Source organism: Pseudorca crassidens, chromosome X (assembly GCF_039906515.1).
Source record: "Pseudorca crassidens isolate mPseCra1 chromosome X, mPseCra1.hap1, whole genome shotgun sequence".
Lineage (NCBI taxonomy): Eukaryota > Metazoa > Chordata > Mammalia > Artiodactyla > Delphinidae > Pseudorca > Pseudorca crassidens.
This window is the reverse complement of record NC_090317.1, coordinates 43,728,056-43,749,746: the sequence shown is the minus strand read 5'-3', so window position 1 is coordinate 43,749,746 and position 21,691 is coordinate 43,728,056. Positions and strand designations below refer to the sequence as shown.

General features: G+C 51.6%; 1 protein-coding gene across 1 annotated transcript; it reads left to right on the top strand.

The window, feature by feature from the left end:
* The first annotated feature begins 1,705 nt into the window (after positions 1-1,705).
* Positions 1,706-19,861, top strand: LOC137217613 (selenocysteine-specific elongation factor-like). The gene is made up of 2 exons (XM_067724663.1): positions 1,706-2,404; positions 19,570-19,861. Exons 1-2 carry the CDS (start codon positions 2,104-2,106, stop codon positions 19,623-19,625), a joined length of 357 nt encoding a protein of 118 aa, XP_067580764.1. The 5' UTR covers positions 1,706-2,103; the 3' UTR covers positions 19,626-19,861.
* Positions 19,862-21,691: the final 1,830 nt, after the last annotated feature.

Genomic DNA, 21,691 nt, shown 5'->3' with positions numbered 1-21,691 from the left:
GTCTTACAGAAGAAGAGGGAGGGGACACCGACCACTGTAGACCTTAAAGAGTTTGTATCCATGTCCAGGTAGAAGGTGTGCTCCCAGGCACACAGCCAGCACGAGGTAGGGCCGTGATTTGAACCTGTGTGGGGCCAGTTCTTGCCAGGACATCAGCTCCCACCCTGCAGCTAACGGGGCATTAGCAGATCTGTTCAGTACTGGGAGTGCCACAGAGCACAGTGGTGGCCTGGGTGACAACCTCATCTGAGGTTAGTATGGGACATGTCGAGGAAGGTACGTGGTTAACACAATCACTGGCAAGGTAGATACCCTCAGAGAAAAGGGAAATTTCCATTTTACTCCTGTAAGAATCTTTAAAGCCAAACTCAAATCAAAGAGCAAAGTATAATAACTTCCTCTGAGCAAATTTATAATTAATCCTGGATTAACTGGCCTTAATGAAGTTGAATTAATTACTAGCTGTTCGTAGAGAACTTTGAACTACCTTCGTACAAAATGGCATTAAAGAAACAGAAAGGAACCAGCATCGCATTAACATTAAGAACAAATCCCAAATAATCGCAGTTCTGTGGGCCGTTCCCTGTCAATCATTTCCCAGGGACCAGGTCCAGCCTTGGAACCCAGGCTGGGACCCAGGAGTCTGCTGCAGAGGATCGTGTCTTTGTGGGCTGGAGGTTTGGAGGTGGGTCCACTCAAGAAACAGTTATGGAGCCTTTGATGTGCCAGGCCGAGGGCAAGCAAAGATGTGTCAGGGGTCCTCAGCCTGCTGGGACAGGGGAGAGCACCAGGGCACCAGCCTGGTCTAAAGCAAACTCACCTCACTGGGGTAGAAGCCAGGATAGGGACAAAGGACAAAGGAGGGGGCGTGATGTGACCTGCATTTTGCTGGCAACAGGGCTCCAGTTCCTACAGGGTGTCCCTCACACTCTCCCTGGCTCTTGGAGTGAGCTTATGACTCACACCTGCCTAGGCAGAGGTCTGTATTTCTCTGCTTGGTGCAGGGGCACAGCTGACCCCAAGATACAGTCTGAATCTGGCTGACTTTTCAGACAACTCAGAGCTTGCTGTCTCCTTGGCACTTGTGGAGACAGGGCTAGACTCCAGGCTACTTGCTGGGGCAGCACCTGTCTTGGAGCCAGCTGTGGTGGGAGCTGGAGACGGTAAGACCTGGCTTAAAGCCCCAGCCCTGCTGCTGGTGAGCGCTTAGGTGTAAGTCGGGCCGGGTAACAGCTACAGCCCGCAGCCCCAAGTCTCGGCGGCCTCACCAGGCAAAATGTCTCTCAGATTTCACATAGAAACACTCTAGTCTCTTGAAAAGCGGAAAGATGGGGCAATGTTGGGCTAGCATTCCCGCCTGGTGTCACTTGGCCAAAGCTGAGCCGTGGCTCCCCATCTGTCGCCACAGGACATGTGCTCTCCACCTCCGCAGTCTCCACCACCCCGGGCACCTTAAACTCTGCTGATTACTCTCTGGCAAGTCACCTGCCTGGGCAGGGCAGACCTTTAAATTTGTGATCCGTGTTGTTGCCCGTAGGCGACACCTTTTCTGTGGGTGGCATTTCAAGAGAATGAGCGTTGCAGGCCTTCCCCAACACGCGCGCACTCACACGACCTTCTGCGTACAGTTTGGCAGCCCCCTGAGGCCAGGCTGACTGCCCGGGTCCGAGATTCTCCAAGCAGCCTTCCCAGGTTTCCCCGCGCTGGCTCTTCGGCAGGACGGGCTCAGCTTCGCGGCCCGCCCTCCCTGCCCCGGGCCTGGTCCTTCCACCGCTGCTGTATTTCCCCAGGGCTTCTGGGGTCCGTAGTGGTCTGGTTCCGTCTTTACTCCCGGTTATTGTTCCCCCCCCTCCGGGTGCCCCATGTCCTGCGGGGAGAGCGACCTGTCCCCGCGCGGTGGACAGAAGGCGCCGGATGCCTAGAGGGCGCCCAGCTAGAGCCCGTGGAAACGAACGAACGAACGCGAGGACGGACGGAAGTCGGCCCCGGCGCCTGGCTCCCCGGCTCAGCGGACTGACCGCGCGGCCGGAAGCTTCGGCGCCGGAATGCGCGAGCGGGGCGCGGGCGGCGGGGGCTGCTTAGCGGGCTGACAGCAGCGGCGGCATGGCGAGCCGGCGGGTGAACGTGAACGTGGGCGTCCTGGGCCACATCGACAGCGGCAAGACGGCGCTGGCGCGCGCTCTCAGCACCACAGCCTCCACCGCCGCCTTCGACAAGCAGCCGCAGAGCCGCGAGCGCGGCATCACGCTCGACCTGGGCTTCTCGTGCTTCTCTGTGCCGCTGCCCGCGCGCCTGCGGCCGGCGCCGCTGGGGGCCGAGCCCGAGCCCGGGGCCGAGCCGCGGCTGCAGGTCACGCTGGTCGACTGCCCCGGGCACGCCTCCCTCATCCGGACCATCATCGGCGGTGAGCGCGGGCGGGCGGGGGGGGTGCGGGGCTCGGACGCGCCGGGGCGGGGGCGCCCGCCGGGAAGCCTCTCGCGCCGCCCCGAAAACAGCGAAAGTGTTTTTTTTTTTTTTTTTAACCACATGCGTTCGTAATACACGCACAGGTTAGGGAAACGCAGAGACCCTGAAAGGGCCCAGAAGGCGTCCACTCGCTGTCCTTTGGTCTCCTGCTGCCCATCACCGGAGTCAGCCGCTGTCACCTCCTGTGCCATTTCGGAGGAACTCCGTGTGCAGGCAGCGTTCCTGTGTATATGTCGACCCCTCCTTTTCTCGTGTTTTTTTTTTTTTTTTTCACAAAATGGTAACACCACTCGATTGAGTACTTCACTCAATACTCAGGCCTGCCCATTCATACATATAAAGTAACATCATTCTTTTTAAAGGTCACATGAAATTCTGTTGTACACTTGCACCACCGTTTTCTGAATGTCTTAATGATGGACATTTATGTCGTTACTCATTTTTGCTAACGATGCTTCAGTGAGTTTTATAGAACAGACGTCTTTGGTGGGTGTGCTAGTGTGTCTGTAAGGAAAGACCCTAGAACTGAGATGCTGGGGCAGAGAGTCATGGTGGTTACTGCCCAAAAGCCTTCCTGAGATGTACCATTTAATTAATTGTAATTATACAAGTAGTACATGAATACATTCTACTTCTGAAGAAATAGAACGTTACAAACCAGGCAGAAGGCCCCTAATTACCCCTCCCATCTCGCCAGAGGAAGCCACTAGTACACCTCTGTGGATTACTTTTCCACATCCATTTCAGTATACTTGACTCCATGGACAGGTGTTTTGTTTATATAGAAAAATGGTAGTACATGGCACAAAGGGTGTATATATAGTTCAGAGACTCCTCACTGCTGACTCAGGGACCTGGTACCTCCCTGCTTTCCACTTCCTCCAGTCCCTTCCGGTGGCATTCTCTGCACCCACGAGCATGTATAGGAACACTTCTTGGTCAGATGGTTTTATTGGCCTGCTGGTGGGCAGCTGCACTGGTCGCGCGCTAGGCATAGCGGGCCCTGCTGTATGATGAGTGTTGAGTACTTTCACCTTGTCACCTCCCGTCTGGTCCATGCTGCGGGCAGTCTGAGATAATTTCCCCATTTTCAGGAGAGGAACCGGAGGCTCTTAGAGGAGCAGGAACCTGCTCCGGTCCCCCGCCTCACACCTTCTACTCCAGCCGTGCTCCAGCCACAGATGCATGTGAAGGGGCTCGCAATCCTCTCTGCTTTCCCCTCCCCTTGTAACTGATTTCTGTTTGGTCACATCCAGGTACATTTTAGGACATGTTCTCTGAGCCAGTGTAGGTTGGAGGTTAAAAAATGGGAAGGCAGATTGTTGGTCTTTTCTTGTGACAGGTGTAGGGAGTGAAGGACATGCTTCTGGAGTCTGTGGTGAGGCCTGGCTTTCTCCCTCACTGACCTTGTGACCTCGGATGTGATTCTGGACTGTCCACACTCTGGCAGATCTCAACTGGCTTTGCTTTTCTTGCACGTTTGCCACTTCCCGGGCAAACGCTTCAGGGAGTGTGGTGGTTACTGTTCAGCCATCGAGGGACTTGGGACTCGGGGAGGCTGCTAGGAAGTGGCCAACCCAGGGCTCTGCTTGACTCCAAAGCTGCCACTTCCCGGGTCACTGTACTCTGCCCTCCTCTTCCACGTGTACGTTCGTGGTGTTTCTTCATAGGACAGAAGGTTTCAGGCACCAAATTATAACGTCTCCAAGCATTTGACAAGTCCTTGGTTTAGACTGTAAATTGTTGAAGAAATGAAGAGGGATTTCTCTCCTGTTGTACGAACATTGCGACTCTTACGTTTCTCTCACCCCTGAGAGGAGACTCTCCTTGTCTTCTTACAGGTGTTAACATGTGACCTGAGCACATTGCAGTGGTGGGACCAGGGCTGCTACTCTTCTTCCTTCAATAGATGAGATTACCACCCTCCACTCAGGGAAGTGAGAAGAAAAAGTGGCTTTTTTCTTTTGCGGGGAAAGGAGCTGCATCTGAGTGCCTGCCCGGGTCCACGCCTGTGGCTACAAACTTGTGTCTGTGTGATGACGCTGAGTGATGGGGGTGTAGGGAGGCATGGGCCCCACTCTTCTGATGAGAAAACTGAAGCTTGGAAAGTCAAGTTCCCTGGGCAGGCATTGGAACCTGCTCTGCCGCCCCTGACCCGGGTCTGGTGAATCCCCTTCGTTATCCTCATGTTGCAGAGGCCACGTGTGTCTTTACTTGTCCTTCCTCTCCAGACTATGGGCCCTCCCCTCCTCCCTCTGCTGACCCCCCACATGGTGGACAGTCTGCTCCTTTTATGGATGTCTTCAGATCAGGTCAGCCGTCAGCTGAAGACTGTCCGGGCGCTCATTGCCCTCGCAGTGACCCACGATCTGGCCTCCGCCCTCCCCTGAGGCTCATCCATGGCTCCTGACCTCCAGTCACACTGGCCTTCTCCTACTTATTGGATGGGCCAGTGTTGCACCTGCTGTGCCCTCCTCATTTAAATCTCAGCTCGAGTGTCACCTCCTTGGAGAGGCCTCCTCTGACCTACTGGCCTAAAGTGTCCCCAGTTCTCTACCGTCATACTTCCTCATGTCCGTGTTTTGTTTCCTGCTAGCCCTTGGTGCTGTCTGATATGCTTGATGTGCTTGTTGATGGCCTCTGTCCTCCACGAGAGCATAGCAGGAATTGGGCCAGAGCCTGGCATGTAGGAGGCACTCGGAAGTCCCAAATGAATGAAGCCGGGGTTGGGGGGCGGGTCGAAAGTCACCAGCAGGGCCCCTCTGGGGGCTGACAGCAGAGCCAGGGGAAGAGTGCTGTGCGGTGTGCAGAGTGACTCATTAGGGCTCTTTGCACAGGGGTGACTTGCTTTGCGGGACGTGGTGGAGAAAGAAAAGCTTGCCCGGTGGCGGCACAGCCTGGGTGGGGCTCTGAGGCATGAGCCTGCTGTCTTGTCTGTTCAGAGCCAGGGGTAGCTGCCAGCATTTAGCAGCTGGAAATGGGCCTGGTGAGTGGGGAGAGGTGTGGAAGGTGAAGGCGGGATCATGTAGAGTGGTGAGTGGGGCTTAGATGGGGCCCTCGGTGCAGATTTCTTCTAAGGGCCTTGGAATGCTTTTAAAGTAGGTTTGTGATGTGATGAGGCCGGAGCTTTAGAAAGAGGCAAGGTGGCTGAGCAGGGACTCCAGCTGGCAGCGCACCTGTGCACAGATTGCTGGGAGGCGGGGCTGCCGCTGCAGTTCCCAGCTCACTGGGAGTGATTCAGACCCCTTGCTAAATGCCCTATCCAAAGCAGAAGGAAATTAGAGTGACTGTCTGAGTTCCATGATGATACCTTTAAAGCTTAGTGTATCTTAAAGCCATCTCTCTTTAATTCCATCACTCCCCCAAAATACTTTCATGTACAAAAAGATCATTTTTTAACTTAGAGAAAATTGGGTTTTATCTTCTTGATCCCTGTGGCCATAGATAAAACTCCTAAGTGGTGCTGGGGGTTAATAGTGACAACAGTACTTAGCATGTATTTAGTGCCAGCATTGTGACTTTTTTTTGTTTGTTTAACCCTCATAGCAATCTGGGAGGTAAGAGGTGATACTCCCATGGGACAGATGCAAAGGCAGAGGCTCAGGGAGGTTAGGGAACACAGATCAGAAGGGTCAGAGCTAGTTTGAACCCACGCTGATCTGCCCTTGGAGCACTGGCATTCTCAGTGTGAGTGGACAAGGGTGCCCATCCGCTCCAGGCCCTCTGATGGTGTTTCTGGGCAGTATATTTCTCTGATGTGTTTTAGAGTATAAATCTTTCAGGGTTAGAACTTCAAAAAGATTCAGTAATGTATGTTTTAAAGACTTGGGTGGGGGTGAGGGACTTGGATCCATCCTCAATCTCACTCTGGCAGGAAGGAAGAGGTCTGAAAAATGCTGGTATCTTGGCTTGGCAATTTATAGTCCTCTGGTGGCTGCCACGATTAACAGTGCATTGTCTCCCAGTCTTTTGTTCCTGTGGTTAATGAACAGCAGCTCTTTTGCCATGACTGTCACCCTGATCGCTAGCCTCCTGTGCGCCCCCCACGCCCCTCCGTTTAAGCAGTGCTTCCTGCCAGGTTTGGGCCCTCTCTGGACCCCCCTGACTGGAGCAGCTGATCTACCACAGCCTTGCAAGTGTGACTCAGGGCTCCTAGCTTTGGAGGTCAGTCAGCAGCCCTGGGGGTGCCTGTCTCTGGGAGGGAGCATTCTTTATGACACTTAACCTACTTCCCCTTCTCTGTTTTTCCAGCTCTCTGTGCTCGTGTGACAACATGGAGAAGCATGGTCCCTTGGGCCATTTTATCCAAGAGTGCACCTGCAGTCTGTCTGAGATGCTCTCTTTGGACCCATGAGACAGGTTCATGTGCGAACGACCGTGTGTTTTCCACCAGGTTTTTACACTGCTGTTTGGGTGTCTGCGCTTAGTCCCCAGCAGGCGGTGTGGCCCAAGCAGAAACGACAAACCGGAGGCCTGACCACCCCAGGAATATGGGTGTTTTTCTGATGCAAAACCAACCAAACAAACAAAAAAAGACACTCTGGTTTTCTTAGCCCCTAGTCTTTTAATGAATCTGTCCAGAAATGCATTGTGTTGGGCCTCCCTGGTGGCACAGTGGTTGAGAGTCTGCCTGCCGATGCAGGGGACATGAGTTCGTGCCCCAGTCCGGGAAGATCCCACTTGCCTCGGAGCGGCTGGGCCCATGAGCCATGGCCGCTGAGCCTGCGCATCCGGAGCCTGTGCTCCGCAACGGGAGAGGCCACAACAGTGAGAGGCCCACATACGGCAAAACAAACAAACAAAAACAAAAATAGAAATGCATTGTGTTATGTTATGGTATCATACGTTTGTCCTAAAATATTGAGGCATATTTAAAGGCGTTGATGTAAGTGGAAATGCTGCTTTAGCCCTAGCCTCTTTAGCTCCTAGAATCTGTTGGGTCTTCATTTCCTTTTCCTCAGTGCGCACCTGGCCAGGACCTCCTCTCCTTCCAAGCTCAGCACCCTCAGTGTCTCCAGGAAATGCAAGTCCAGCTCCGTCTGTGGCAATTTCTCTGCCCCTGGATAGTGGGTGACTGCTTGTGTTTGGGTAACAGTGTGGGAGGAGCATAACATCAGAGACGCGGCCTTGAGTTTAAATGAATGCAGAATATTTGAGCAGGAACCAACAAGAAAGAAAAGTGGAAGCAGGTAGTCATATTTCATTCTGTTGAGGTACATTTTTCTTCTCGTGGGGCTTGCCCTTGAGAACAAAACATATCAAATGTTAAATCAAAGAATATTTTGCAGTCATGCTAAGAATAGAAAATAATGCAGACTTGCCTTGATGAGACGAATATTTTGCTGGAAGGTTATAATCAAAGTCAGAAGGAAATCATAGCCACAGCTTTTGGTAAAGCTGTAATCATTTAAAATAAATTGCTTTTAAACTTTTCACTTAGCATCACCTTTGTGGCTCTTGGGTTTTTCTTCAGAATCACTCCATCAGGTTGGAATAAGATTTGGGCAGGCGCCCCAGGAACCAACCGGTAAATTAAGCCCTGAGACCTATTCCCCGCTCTCTCATCCTTGCATTGGCCAGGGCCTGGACCAGGCTGGGCCCGAGTCTCTGTCTGACCAGCAGGACTTCGAGGCCGTGCTGCACAGGGTGACAGAGATGACGGTCTCTGGAGCTCTGGGTCACCTGAGGTGACCAGGAGGTGTTCTACCTGTTGTTCCCGTTAGCCTGGAGGCCTCTGTGTGGCTCTAGGGCCAGGCCAGGGCCAGGCACAGAGTGGACAGTCAGGGCTGTTTTTAAACATTTGTATTGAGATATAATTCACATTCCATAAAATTTGCCCATTTCAAGTGCACGCTTAAGTGTTTTCATCCTCTTCACAGAGTTGTATAGCCATTGCCACAGTCTAAGCTCCATCACTGCGAAAAGAAACCCCACAGCCATTAGCAGTCCTGCACCTTCTCCCTGACCCCAGGCCTGGCAACATCTAATCTACTCAGTGTCTCTGCCCATGTGCCCATTCTGGACATTTCGTATAAATGGAATCATACAATATGTGGCCTTCTGTGTCTGGCTTCCAAGGTTCATCCATGGTATAGCGTGACCTATACTTCATTCCTTTTTAAAAAAATCTATTATTTTTAATTGTGGTAAAGCACATATTTCATAAAATGTACCATCTTAACCATTTTTAAGTTTATAGTTCAGTGGCCTCCATCTCTAGAACTCTTTTTATCTTACAAAAGCTAAACTCTGTGCCCATTAAACTCCCCTTTCCCTTCCCCCATCATTCCTTTTTTATGGCCAAAGAGTATCCATTATAGGGATGGATCACTTTTTAAAAATCCGTTATCAGTTGAAGGACATTTGGGTTGTTTTCACTTTTTGACTCTTATGAATAATCCTGCTGTGACATTTGTGTTCAAGTCTCTGTGTGGACGCATGTTTCCATTCTCTTGGGTTTATCCATAGGAGTGGAATTGGTGGCTCAGAGGGTAACCCTGTGTCTTCTTTTTGAGGAACTGCCAGACTGTTTTCCACAACAGCTGCACTGCTTTGCTTCCTACCAGCAGTGTAGGAGGGTCTGATGTCTTCACTGCCTTGCCAGCACTTGTTGCTGTCTTTTTGATTTGTACCTGTTCTAGTGCGTGTGATGTGATATCACATTGTCGCTGTAACTTTCATTTCCCTGATATTTTCTTGTGCCATTTGTATATCTTCTTTGGAGAACTGTGTATTCAGATCCTATGCCCTTGTTTTTAGTTGGGTTATTTGGCTTTTATTATTGAGTTGTAAAGTTTCGTTATGTATTCTGAATACCAGTCCTTTATTAGGTATATGATTTGCAAATATTTTCTCCCATTCTGTGGATTATCTTTACTCAGTAATATTTGAATTAAACAAATAATTGAGTTGAATTAAATAAATGAACATATTTTGAGAGGATTAAATGTACCCAACACATTATTTAGGCTGTGGTGGGTGTGTAGGAAGTGCCATTTGCTTGTTTCTGGAAGGCCTTTAGGGCACCTCCTGACCTTTTCCTAGACCTGCCCACTCCTGTCCTTAGTGCCGACAGGAGGTGGCTCATCCTGTCTGTCCACCCCTGGGAGGGTCTCATCCCACACTAGGGTGTTGTGCAGATATGTTTTGATGGCCCATATGCTAAAGTCTTTTTTTATTTCATTTTATTTTTAAAATTGATTTAATTAATTTATTTTTGGCTGCATTGGGTCTTCATTGCTGTGCACGGGCTTTCTCTAGTTGCGGCAAGTGAGGGCTACTCTTTGTTGCGGTGTGCAGGCTTCTCACTGCAGTGGCTTCTCTTGTTGCAGAGCACGGGCTCTAGGTGTGCGGGCTTCAGTAGCTGCAGCACGCAGGCTCAGTCGTTGTGGCTCGCGGGCTCCAGAGCGCAGGCTCAGTAGTTGTAGCGCACAGGCTTACTTGCAGCGCGGCATGTGGGATCTTCCCGGACAAGGGCTTGAACCCGTGTCCCCTGCATTGGCAGGCGGATTCTTAACTACTGCGCCACCAGGGAAGTCTGCTAAAGTCTTTTTTTTTTTTTTTTTTTTTTTTGCGGTTGGCGGGCCTCTCACTGTTGTGGCCTCTCCCGTTGCGGAGCATAGGCTCCAGATGCGCAGGCTCAGCGGCCATGGCTCACGGGCCCAGCCGCTCTGCAGCACGTGGGATCCTCCCAGACCAGGGCACGAACCCGTGTCCCCTGCATCGGCAGGCGGACTCTCAATCACTGTGCCACCAGGGATGCCCAAAAGTCTTTTTTTAAAAATTCATTGCCAGCGTTTAAAAATTGGCAGATTTCATAAAACAACCCAGAAGTTCAGTGCTTCGGGTGTGGGCAGGTGTGCAGCTGAGCTGCAGAGTCCGCGGGACCCAGAGCTCAGGAGCTTGGGGAGCCTCCTGTCAGGGGGGGGCGGGTGTGTTTTCAGCTGGGAGATCCTTCGGGTGCTTTTAAAGAGTCTGAGGAGAGGACCTGGGACAGAGGTCTAGGGCCACTGGAGGCAGGAGGGGGACACCGCCAGGAGGGAGAGTGTGGCTCTGGGGGTACAGATGCAGGAATGCCCTGTGGCGGGCCGGAGGAGGGGCATGGTGCCTGGGGAGCATCTCCCGTCCGGATGCTGTTCTGGACCCTTGATTATCTCACGGCATCCTGCCAGCCAGACCCCGAGGGGGTGTTTCCCTCTATACTCAGGGTGCCGCCCACAGAAAGGAGGCTGCAGAGGTCAGAAGCCGGCTCCAGGTCACGTGTCGGCGGCCTGGCTGCCCAAGCTGCCATTGCACCTCAGCCTGCACCTGCTTTGGTGGGAGCCCAGCTCCTGGGCAGCACTTTCTGTGTAAGTCAGTTTGTCAAAAACAGAGACTTCCGCCTCCATTCTCCCCTGGATTATTGGAAGTTTGTTAATTGGGTCTTTTATTTTCTTATGCGTTGTGATTAGGCTTCTGCTGCTTTGAAGTGGCTGTGGCTGCATGGGGAAGGGGACTTTGTTAATGTGGGTGATCCTCTCTTGGCAGGAGAAGAAACAAGTTTTGCTGTTGAGAGAGAAGTTGACTTTCCCTCTTGCAGTATCTCTTGTGTTATGATGATGCCTCTCTTGTCTTGGGGCCTTCAAGAAGACTAGAATAATTTCCTTTGTCTCTAACCTACTTCCTGAGGATATTTATTTGGTGGCATGCACAGGTGCTACCTAAAAATAAACCTGACTTTTTCCTTTTAAAATTAGTGCTTGGAATTGCCAGCATTGACCTGCTTGGCCTCTGGAGCCGGCCTTGCTTGGCCACGGGGCTCCACACTTTGCTGTGGGGTTACGCAGGTGGCTTAAAGCTCCAGGAGTGGGTGGCTCGGCCTTGGTCACCTGATGCTGGGACGAGGGCTCTGCCTTCCGGTTGTACTGTGGGTGGCACTTCCTCTGCTCGGGGTCATTTCCAGGTGAATTTCAGGACCTCATGCCCTAGGCACCCAAGACCCTCCTGTGTGTGTGTGTGTGTGTGTCCGTCCCCAGTGTTCCCTGCTCTCTAAAATGATGATTGTTCAGAGACGGTCTTCAGAGCATCTGCTCTAGAGAAAAAAGACTTTCTGTAAGCCGGGCTCCATTTCCTAAGCACTTGCTGTTTGGAGTCCGCAGACAGGCAGAGCACGGGAGGCTGGGAGAAAGCTGCGGGTCACCACTGGCGTCGACCTGGCTGGGGAGGGCTGGCACATGCTGGCTGCGAGCGACAGTGTTTGAAATGTCTGTGCAGAGCTTTCCCAGCACCATCCAGAAGGATCCTCTGTGCTGGTGGGAGTGTCTTCCAGCAGCACAGCCCAGGGAGGCAGCCACATAACCGACGAACTGAAACTGTAATTTGATTTTAGTTAAGTCACATTTCAGTAGGCAGCTCTCGACCTGCTATCCAAGTGCCTGCTGGGCTGGCTTCTTCATCAGTGAGCCCCACAGGTCCCCAGACTCCACACTTGCAAGACCCCATCCCCACCCCTACTTGGCAGTAAGTGCCCACAGTGGGGCAGGCCAGTCACGTGGTCCCCAGTGTGTCCTCCTTCACCTTCACGGACTCCTTACAGACTCTTGCCTGTCCTTCGCCTCCTCTGCCCATCACCACAGCTGCTCCTTGGACAGGCCTCCGTCCACTCTGCACTGGACGAGCACGACCTGCCTGCAGCGTATCGATTCCAGCCCCCTTTTCTTTTCAGTACGCGGGCCTCTCGCTGTTGTGGCCTCTCCCGTTGCGGAGCACAGGCTCCGGACGCGCAGGCTCAGCGGCCATGGCTCACGGGCCCAGCCGCTCCGCGGCATGTGGGATCTTCCTGGACCGGGGCACGAACCTGTGTCCCCTGCATCGGCAGGCGGACTGTCAACCACTGTGCCACCAGGGAAGCCCTCCAGCCCCCTCTTGAAACTGCCCTCCCCTCTGTGGCTGAGAACTCTTTCTAAATGGCTAATATGATTATTTGACTCCCCTGTCTAAAAGTCTTCCTTTGCTCTCTGTTGGCATAAAGGCTAAACTCTGCATAGGCTGACAGGGCACTTCCTGATGGGTCAGTGTCTCTGTGTCGCTCAGGACTCTAGGCTTAACGAGCTGCCTGCAGGTCTCTGGACAGACAGACCGGGGTCTCTCATGGCGTCTTCTGGCTACACCACGTCTCTGGGAAGCCTCACCGTTGGCCCTCCCCAGCCTCGACCAGGTGAGGGTCTGTACCATCCTGCGGGCCCCCCGGACCCCTTGTCCTCCCATCTGTTGTCATTGCATTTACTCGACCTGATCCCTTTGAGGATGGGGTCCTGCTGTCATCTGACTCCAGGACCAAGGGCAGGGCCTTGGTGCAGGCACGCAGCATGGACGAGTGAGTGAATGAATGAATGAGTGGGTGACAGGTCGTTTCCCTCTGCCCGCGGCCAGCATCCAGCCTCCTGTGGGGCTTCAAGCCACCGGCCAGCCACACAGGGTTCACAGCTGAGCAAGCCTGCCTGGAGGTTAGACAAGTTAATCTTTCAGTGGAAATTCAATCCTCATATTTCATTTTCAGGCCACTTAGCGTAGCAAAGTAGTTTAACTCGGAGCAGATTTCTGCTGTGCTGATGGTTAATTTCATGGCCCACAAAGGGTCAGCACACTGATGCTGGGGACATGGTGACCCGGTGCAGCTCACCGCACACGGCGAGGGCCCGCAGCCCTGTTGTTTTAGAGAAGCAGTTTTCACACATCCTTCAGTGGGCTGATTTTGAGTTAACAGGGGTGACCTTTTCAAGAACATTTTTAAAAGCTATAACATAGATCCCTCCCAGACCGTATATTTTCCTTTCTCCACGTAGTTCAAAGGGGCTGAGTTGTCTCATAGGTTTTTGCAGGCAATCTTCAGCTTGACCCTGGTTGTTTAAATCTGCCGGAGGATATTTGAACAGACGTGTACTTTGGTAATTCTTCTGCCTCTGTGAACCTTTAACCTTAAGGTTTCTTTCAGAGTCTGGGGCTGCATTGTCACCAGCCGTTCCTGCTGGGGCTCTCAAAGGCCATTGTTTAGCATGTCTGTTTTCACTTTGCTACTGGAGTTCTCTGGAGGAAGGGTATTAATTCAGACCTGATCTGAGACAGGACGAGGACTTCTAAACTTGCCCCGGAGCTTGGGGACTGGGAAATGAGCATAATGCGAGCCTGTGGCCCAGCATGGTGTCCTGCAAGTAGCCTGTGAAGCTGAGGGGAGGAGGCCCTCCAGAGGCAGGCTGGCGTGGTAGCTTCCAGCAGGTTACCCAGCTCAGCCAGGTCTTGTCGGACAACATGACCAGAAGTGGTTGCCAAGGTTGTCCCTGGTGGCCAAGCCTGGGGCCCGAGTCCCTCCTGAATGTAGACTTCCTGGAGCACCAGGGTCTTCAGAACCCGGGAGGCTGGACATGAACTCGGGGTCCACACACGCTTACAGAGCCCTCGTGTGATGAGATGCTCCTGGGGAAAGAGAACAGGCTCCCCAGGCCAGAGGGCACAGGCTGGACACTGGGCCTGCCAGTTTCTCCATCGAGTTCTCCATGCGTTTCCCCGAAGGAAAGCTCAGAGACCCCGAAAGTGTGTGATGCCACAGTCCTGGCATCAGGGGTGCTGTAGCGTCTGAGATGGACTTTGCCCACCCCTCTCCTGACACCTGTCTCCTGGTGGCTTCTGGTTCGTTCTGGCACCTGCTCTTTGCAGTAGAGGTTGGGCGCTGTTAGCCTGGTTCCTTGGCTGTCTTTCCCTTCTCTTCCCAGGATTCTTAGTGTCCTGAAACCTGGCTAGGTGACCTAATTCCGTAAGATCAGATGTTGCAGAAGGAAAGGCATGTCGATGCATTCATTCATTCATTCATTCTGCAAACCCTGACCCACCTACTGCACGCTAGGAGCAGGGTTTATGTGGGTGAGCCGGGCAGAAGTGGAGCGCAGTGTGCATTGTGGAGGAGGCGGGTGTTACAGAAGTGAGCAGCAGCACGCAGCACGAAGTTGTGAGCGTGCTGGAAAGGACAAGGTAGGACGCCCGCAGAGGGAGTAGCACATGGGAGGGGTTTGAGGCAGGAGATGGTCAGGCTGCTCCACACATGAGAGGCTCAGTCTGGCTGACTGTGTCAGAGCCAGGGTCCACAAAAGGAATCTGCTGTGGGGCTGGCGTTTCTGGACGGATATATATATTTGGAGTCTGTCAATCTTGGCTTTGCTGGAGGTTAAAGCAGCCACATGCCCTGTGGTTCTGATAGGGAGACAGAGAACGGGAGGGAGGGCCGCAGCCAGCCTCCTGTCTGGCCTCCACAAGGCCGTCCTGTCGGCTTTATGCACCTGAGCCCTGTTTCTGGTCTTGGACCCCCATTTTCTTCCCGTGCTAGAGGAAGGGGCTGATGTGGAAACAGGAGGCGGCAGGTAACCCTGGCATAACGTGAGCTGGACAGCTGTCACGACTCTGGGGCTGGGGCTGGCCGTTTAACACTGGCCCTTTGACCACCTGTGGTTCACACGTTCCCGAACCACTGAGCCAAGCTCTGGGCATCACAGCTGGTATGTAAAGGAGCTGAAGTCGCTGGCACCCAGCCCACCTCCTGACTCCTGGCCGCAGGTATGCAGACACTCCCGAAACATTCTCTTGTCCCCTTTCCTTCTGGGGTGCCCACTGGGTTGAAGGTAATGCACTGGGGGCAGATTTTGCCTTTTCTTGCCCAGAGATGAGTTTGGCATGAGATTTGGCCCATCCTGGCTTGTGCCTGGAAGGGTGGAAGAGTGGGTTCAGCATCTGGGTGGCTCATAGTTCGGAACAGAACTGGAAGACTCACTCAGAGAAGACCAGGGCTTCTTCCCCTGGAGGTTCCTGCCAAATAGGCCTGGCCTCAGACTGGACTGGATCTTTGCCTTTGCTCTTGTCATTTTACATCCTTTGAGGCTCTCTTGCAATGCCAGGTTGGTCTTCTGGGCATGGAGCCCTGTCCCCAGGTTGCAGGTAACCCTGCAGGTCGGGGCTCCTCAGAAAGAAGAGGAACCACGACTGATCTTTCGGTGTTCCTCTGAGAAACAGCAATGTGGGTTCCCTTTGCCTTTTTTTTTCTCCTTCTGGAATCAAATGGAATCTTTTCCTGGCAAATATTTCCTAGATAAGAAAAGTACTGTATACTGTTATTGTAGATTTATTAGTCATTTCTAAAAGTTTTTTAAAGTAAGCAAAAAGAAAACTTGCCATGGTAACCAATAAAGTTTTTAAAATTAATTATTTATTTTTATTTTGGCTGCACTGGGTCTTAGTTGCGGCATGTGGACTTCTTAGGTGCAGCATGTGGATTCTTAGTTGCGGCATGCATGTGGGATCTAGTTCCCCGACTGGGGATTGAACCTGGGCCCCCTGCATTGGGAGGGTGGAGTCTTACCCGCTGGACTGCCAGGGAAATCCTGAGGAATGAATCTTTTCTAGGAAAGATAAGAGTCAGTTATTTTTGGTCTGATTTCTTCAGCTGAATCTTTCCCTCTTCCTCTTACCTCACAGTCTGTCCCGGAAGGCAGTCTGGGGACACTGTGGCAAGCACCCTGGACACAGATGTGTGTCATCCTTTCCCAGCACCCCTCCGGGCCGCGGAGAGGCAGCTGTAGGCCTGCCTGCGAGCCGTCCATGGGTGCTGGGTGGAAACGTCTCTGCGCCGACTCGGCACTGTTCAGTGCACAAGAGGGCAGTGTTTGCTTGCGGTCCTGGATGGAGATGATCACTGTGGAGGGTAACAGGCCAACAGAGTTAGAATGACCTCGGGGCTTTTCCAAGACAAAATAAACCATAAGCTGCAGCCAGGGTGGCGTCCCATATACGCCTTTAAGTGGTGACCCCTCCAGAAAATAGCTGCTCGCTATGTTTTTTTTTCCTTAAAAAGAAAAATATTGTTTCTTTCAGTGTTTGTTTTTTATTTAATCAATGGAAGTATCGTTTGCAGCCTTGTACCTACAGTGGCAGAGGTTAAAGAGTGTTGCGAACGCAAAACAACTGCCTTCCAATTAAAAACCATACGGGAAGATTTCTGTTTGAAGCAAGGGGTCAAATGTGCATTCTCCCCTTTTCACATCATCAGATTATGTGACTTAACTTTGAAAGCGTCTGAAGATGTGGGCCCGGCTGTCAGCCCTCTCCACTCAGTTTGCTCTCGCTTTGTGAGCCCATGGTGCTAACCAAAGCAGGGGGTCTCCAGGAGAAGAAGGTGGCCCTCCGCCTCCCAGAGGGACAGGGTCCCACCGAGCGGAACCGTTTCTGCGCTTGTATGAGGACTTGCCTGTTTCCAGCTCTTAGGTGGTGTTTTCCGGGAGCGGCTTTCAAGGCTGAAAGTCACTTATTGGTGCACGGCCCCTCCCCCCACCATATCCCCCACCCCAGACTCGGGATCTCAAACCCTCTTTGTTCCCGCCCGACCTGGAAGCACTGGTTTTGGGTGCCTCCAGGATGTGAACACCCCAAGCAAGGCCCAGCACCCCGAGGAAGCAGGCGGAGCTCAGGCATGGCCCAACCCGGCTCTGGGCAGCCCAGCGCAAGGCCACTTTTCTAACTGAGGCTGTTACACCTGAACCGCAGGTGATTACCTCACTCAGGTGGCTGTATCAGAGGAGCCGTCTGCAGAGCTTCTGGCACACGGTTGGGATGGTTGTGATGACGTTGACCCCTGTGCCCCGACCGTGAGAAGCATACGGGGTGCAGGTTGTTGACGTGAGGCCAGAGGCGCGGACGCGGACGGCTGTTAGGTGATGTGCCGCTCGGGCCCTCTGAGCACGTGCGGCGGGGGTGGAGTCTGGGCGGGGTTGCCACGCTGCCACCCCGTCCTCTGCCCTCCGACGACGGCGGCCGACAGCCGTACAGGGGGAAAGCTGGGATCCCAGACGCAGCCTGTGTGAGACCACACGTCTTCTTCTAATCTTTCCTAGTCGCAACGCAAATCTTCCAAGGTTAGTGCATCTACAAGATAGACACCTAGTGCACGGTGGGTATGTTAGCACGTGTGACACCCTCACCGTCGTTAATTGAACAGTGGCGTCTAATACAGAATTTGAGTTTAACACTACCAGTGCGGAGAGCCATGGGTGGCGGGTGGCCTTCTCGTTTGCTTCCCTGTGAAGCCCCTGTCCTGGCTTTTATTAGAAGGATCTGCGTAGGAAAGGAAGCCTGAGCTGAGGCTTTCAAAAGACACTCATGCCATGTTTTTCCAGGAACGTAATTTCTGAAAAATGCCAGAACCCTCAATTTCCAAAGGAGCCTGGTTTGTAAAGGGAATGAAAAGTTGTTTCTGTGTGTGGATTCTGAGTTGTTTTCCATCGCACTCCCTGAGGCAGGGTTGGCAAGCGGGGTACAGGACAGATGTTCCTTGGTAGTAATTTCCAGGCAGATTCTTGAATGCCTTGTATACTCTGGGTCACCGTCAGCTCATAATGGAGCAAGATTGAGTGAGAATTCCTCCAATGAGAGATGTGAACGGCACACCGGAGAGATATGATGGTGCAGATAGGGGGCATTCTGTGAGAAAATATTTCCTGTGCTATCTGTAAAATTCAGATTGAATAACCATTCTGAAGTCCTCCCTTTTAAAAGAGTTCCTTCCACAAGCATTGCAGGCTGAGTAAATACCAATAATTTTTATTTCCCTCTCCTTATCGGTCCCCTTACTGAAATGTTCCTGCACAGCCTATCTGGTCTTTTCAAGTGAACATCAAATGATTAGTGTCAGCCTCCAATTTGAATTATGATCCGCATTTCAAAACACAAACTGCTGCTTCACTTCTGCCTTTGGAGGCAATTATCAATATTTACCAATACTGGGGAAGGGCTGGAGAGGGAGGATATGCTGCTGAAGCGTGGCCCCAGACGCAGAGGCACGGGGAGGTGTGTGCCCACATGTTCAGGGGACACAGGCCCTTCCCCGGGCGCCCACCTGCCGCCTTTCAGGTGGGTGAGGGGTTGTGTGGCCCTGGGGACTCAGAGGAGGTTGGGAAAGCCATGCCCGATGCCTGTAGGAAATGCCTGCTCTGGCCTCTGCTCTCCGAGACCCTCCCCTCTCTTTCCTGGGGACTGCCCAGCGTGCCTGGTGTGGGTGCCCTGGGGGGGAAGGGCTGCTCTGAGACCACGTGGGCCTGAGGCCACCCCACGGCCTAGAAGGCAGACACACGGGAGCAGAGTGTGCTGTTGTCCTCCCTAAAATACATTTATGACACTTACCTCCACGTTGCATCCCAAGTATACTAGGCGGCCTTCTCTTATATCTTAGTAGACATTCAATTCAGCTTTGAATAATTCCAGTTTTTGCAGTTTTATGTTTGTATTTTGGAGCCAGTAAACCTTTTAAGTTTGCAAACACTGTAAACTTCAGTACTTTGCTTGTCGTGTCTGATTAATGGTGCCTTTGGGAAGTCTAGAGCTGGTTTCAACTTTGCCCTGTGGGACTTCCCTCAGAGTTAAGAGGCTGCAGGCAGTGGGCCCTGGCTTTGGGCTTGGAGAGACTGAAATGGGAATTTCGGCTCTTCTAGTAGCTTATTGCACGACTGCGGATGTTTTGCTTTTCTGAACCTTAGTTTCCTCACCTGTTTAATAACGGAGTAATACCTTTTTTATGGGGTTTGCTGTTGGGATCTGCAGTGGTAACGGTGATGTGGTCAGCGGTGGCCCAGGTGCTGGGGGCAGCTCCCATGGGGAGCTCCTCCTGCCGGGTGCCCGCAGACCAGCACTGAGGGTCTGCACAGGATATCCCGCTTCTGAGGGCTCGGGAGGGGCGAATGCCCCCTTAGCTGTGCTTCCGTATAGGGAGTAGTGGAAAGAGCCGGGCTCGCATGCTGGCCCAGGTTTGAACCCCAGCTGGGTACAGTGAGCTGCTTGGAACCTCAGTTTTCTCATTGTCAGGCTGGGGAGAATCACCAGCTTGTGGGTTTTTGTGAGAATCCATGAGATAAGCTGTGGATAGTGCTTACCTCAGTGCCTGCAACCTACAAAGTTCTCAGTAAATGGTGTTAACTGTTGTGATTGTGACCATATGATTTGATTTTTTAATCTTTAAGAGACTGTTCATATAAAAATAAATTGTTCGGGACTTCCCTGGTGGCACAGTGGTTGAGAATCTGTCTGCCAATGCAGGGGACACGGGTTTGAGCCCTGGTCCGGGAGGATCCCACATACCATGGAGCAACTAAGGCCGTAAGCCATAACTACTGAGCCCGTGTGCCACAACTACTGAAGCCCGTGTGCCTAGAGCCTGTGCTCCGCAACAAAGAGAAGCTACTGCAATGAGAAGCCCGCACACCGCAATGAAGAGTAGCCCCCGCTCGCTGCAACTAGAGAAAGACCTCGTTCAGCAACGAAGACCCAACACAGCCAAAAATAAATAAATAAATAAATAAATTTATTTATTTATAATTAAATAAATAAATAAGTCGTTTGTCAGAAGTCTCTCTTGTGTTTGGTGGGGAAGGAAGGCCAGATGGATGGCGACCGCTACCACGTGAATGTATGATTTTTGTCTCTGCTTTTAAATTGGTGGTAATGTCATTGGGGAGAAACTAAATTGACACAGTTGAAGTACAAGTGCTTAATTATGTTGATTTGGCTGTAAAACTGTGAGGCAGTTGGAATTGGAAGGAGGAAGGCCCACAGTGGGGAAAGACGGGATGGAAACCAGAGGAGAGAAGTGGATGTTTGTTAGAAAGCAGCGTTTTTTGTCTACCAGGAGAGGTCGGGCTGCAGGAGGCCTTGGCTTGTTTTGTGTTTGGAAGTGGAGAGATGCCCAGTCACTGCTGAATGCAAGCGAGCCCAAAATATGTGATGCAGGAACAGAGCTTTTCTTGAAGTGATGTATGCATCCGTATTACAGGGAAAAAACGCACCCACAGAACAGCATAAATGCAAACATGGCACAACTTAAAAACCTTGAAGTTTAGAGTCTGAGAAGCTGAATTTGAGTCTGGCTTCAGCATCTGTTAGCTGTATATTCTTGGGTAGATTCCCTAACTTCCCGGTGCCTGGACTTCCCGGTCTGCAAAATAGGAAAGAATCATCTTAAGGATTAGAAGAAATATATCTGGTGCATGATGAGCTTTTAATAAACTGGTGTAACTGTTGTGACCGTTACTTTCCTCCTGACAACAAGGCCCCCAGTCTCTGCTGGGACACGATGTTGCAGTTGTAAACGTGGGCTTCCCTGAAACGCTCTAGTTCCTTCTGTCGTATAAACGAACGTCCTGGACCATCGATTCAGTGTCATGGGAGGTTTGTAGGTGAGTTTACATGACTAAGCTTTGGAAAGCTCTTTTTTGTTAACTCCTTATTTTAATACCAGGACAGAAGAGGGCCCTTCATAGCTTAATATTTTTGAAGCCTGAACTTGGCCTGTGTATAGACCCGGGGAAAAATTCAGAAAATGTTAGTTTTTCTAAAGACTGGATAGGGGTGCCGTTCTTTAAATTGGGGAAACAAGTTTTCCCCCTGAATTTACTGTTTATTTTGGGGGCATGTATATTTCCAAATATATCAAATATAATACATAATAATGATGTATTTTAAAGTTTCTAAACTAACAATAAAACATTAGCCCTTTACGGAGTTTTTAAAAGGTCTTGCTGATTTTTTGTTTCCCCCAGATTTGCATGACTGAAATTTTTGGAAGCTTTGCCTCTCTAGCCAAGCAGAAAACACCTCTGTTTAGAGATGGTAAGGAGATCCACGTCCAGCCAGTCTCATTACAGCAAACTCTAGGGACCCTCCTGCATGCTTTCATTTTGCTGTAGCACACACAGATGGCTTAAACCAAGGGGGTTTCTTACAATATAGAGATACTCATTTTTGTCAAATGTGTCTTCGAGAAGCAGGATCCAGTTTGTTTTTATAAACAGGAAAGTTGATTTGCGAGGAGGTGAATGAGGACTCCAGACAGGAGGTGGCATGTGGCACCTTTAGGGCTTGTTTGGAGGCGTCACACCATGAACAATGTGTAGACGTTCTTTGTATAAATGGTTGGTGTCCGGATCTCCAAAGATGCTGTTGATACAGCCACGTGGCACTTGGGTGGATTTCAGGTTCGGGATGGGTCAGTGCATGTGTGGAAAACTTACTGCAAAACAGCGTGTTGTAGTCAGTGCAAGTACAGCAAAGAACGCGTAGTCAGTGCAAGTACAGCAAAGAACGCAGAGTCAGGGTCACCAGGGACGTAGTGAAACTCGTGCACCAGAGGCTTTGTTATTGAGGGACTAGACTTTTTAGTTGT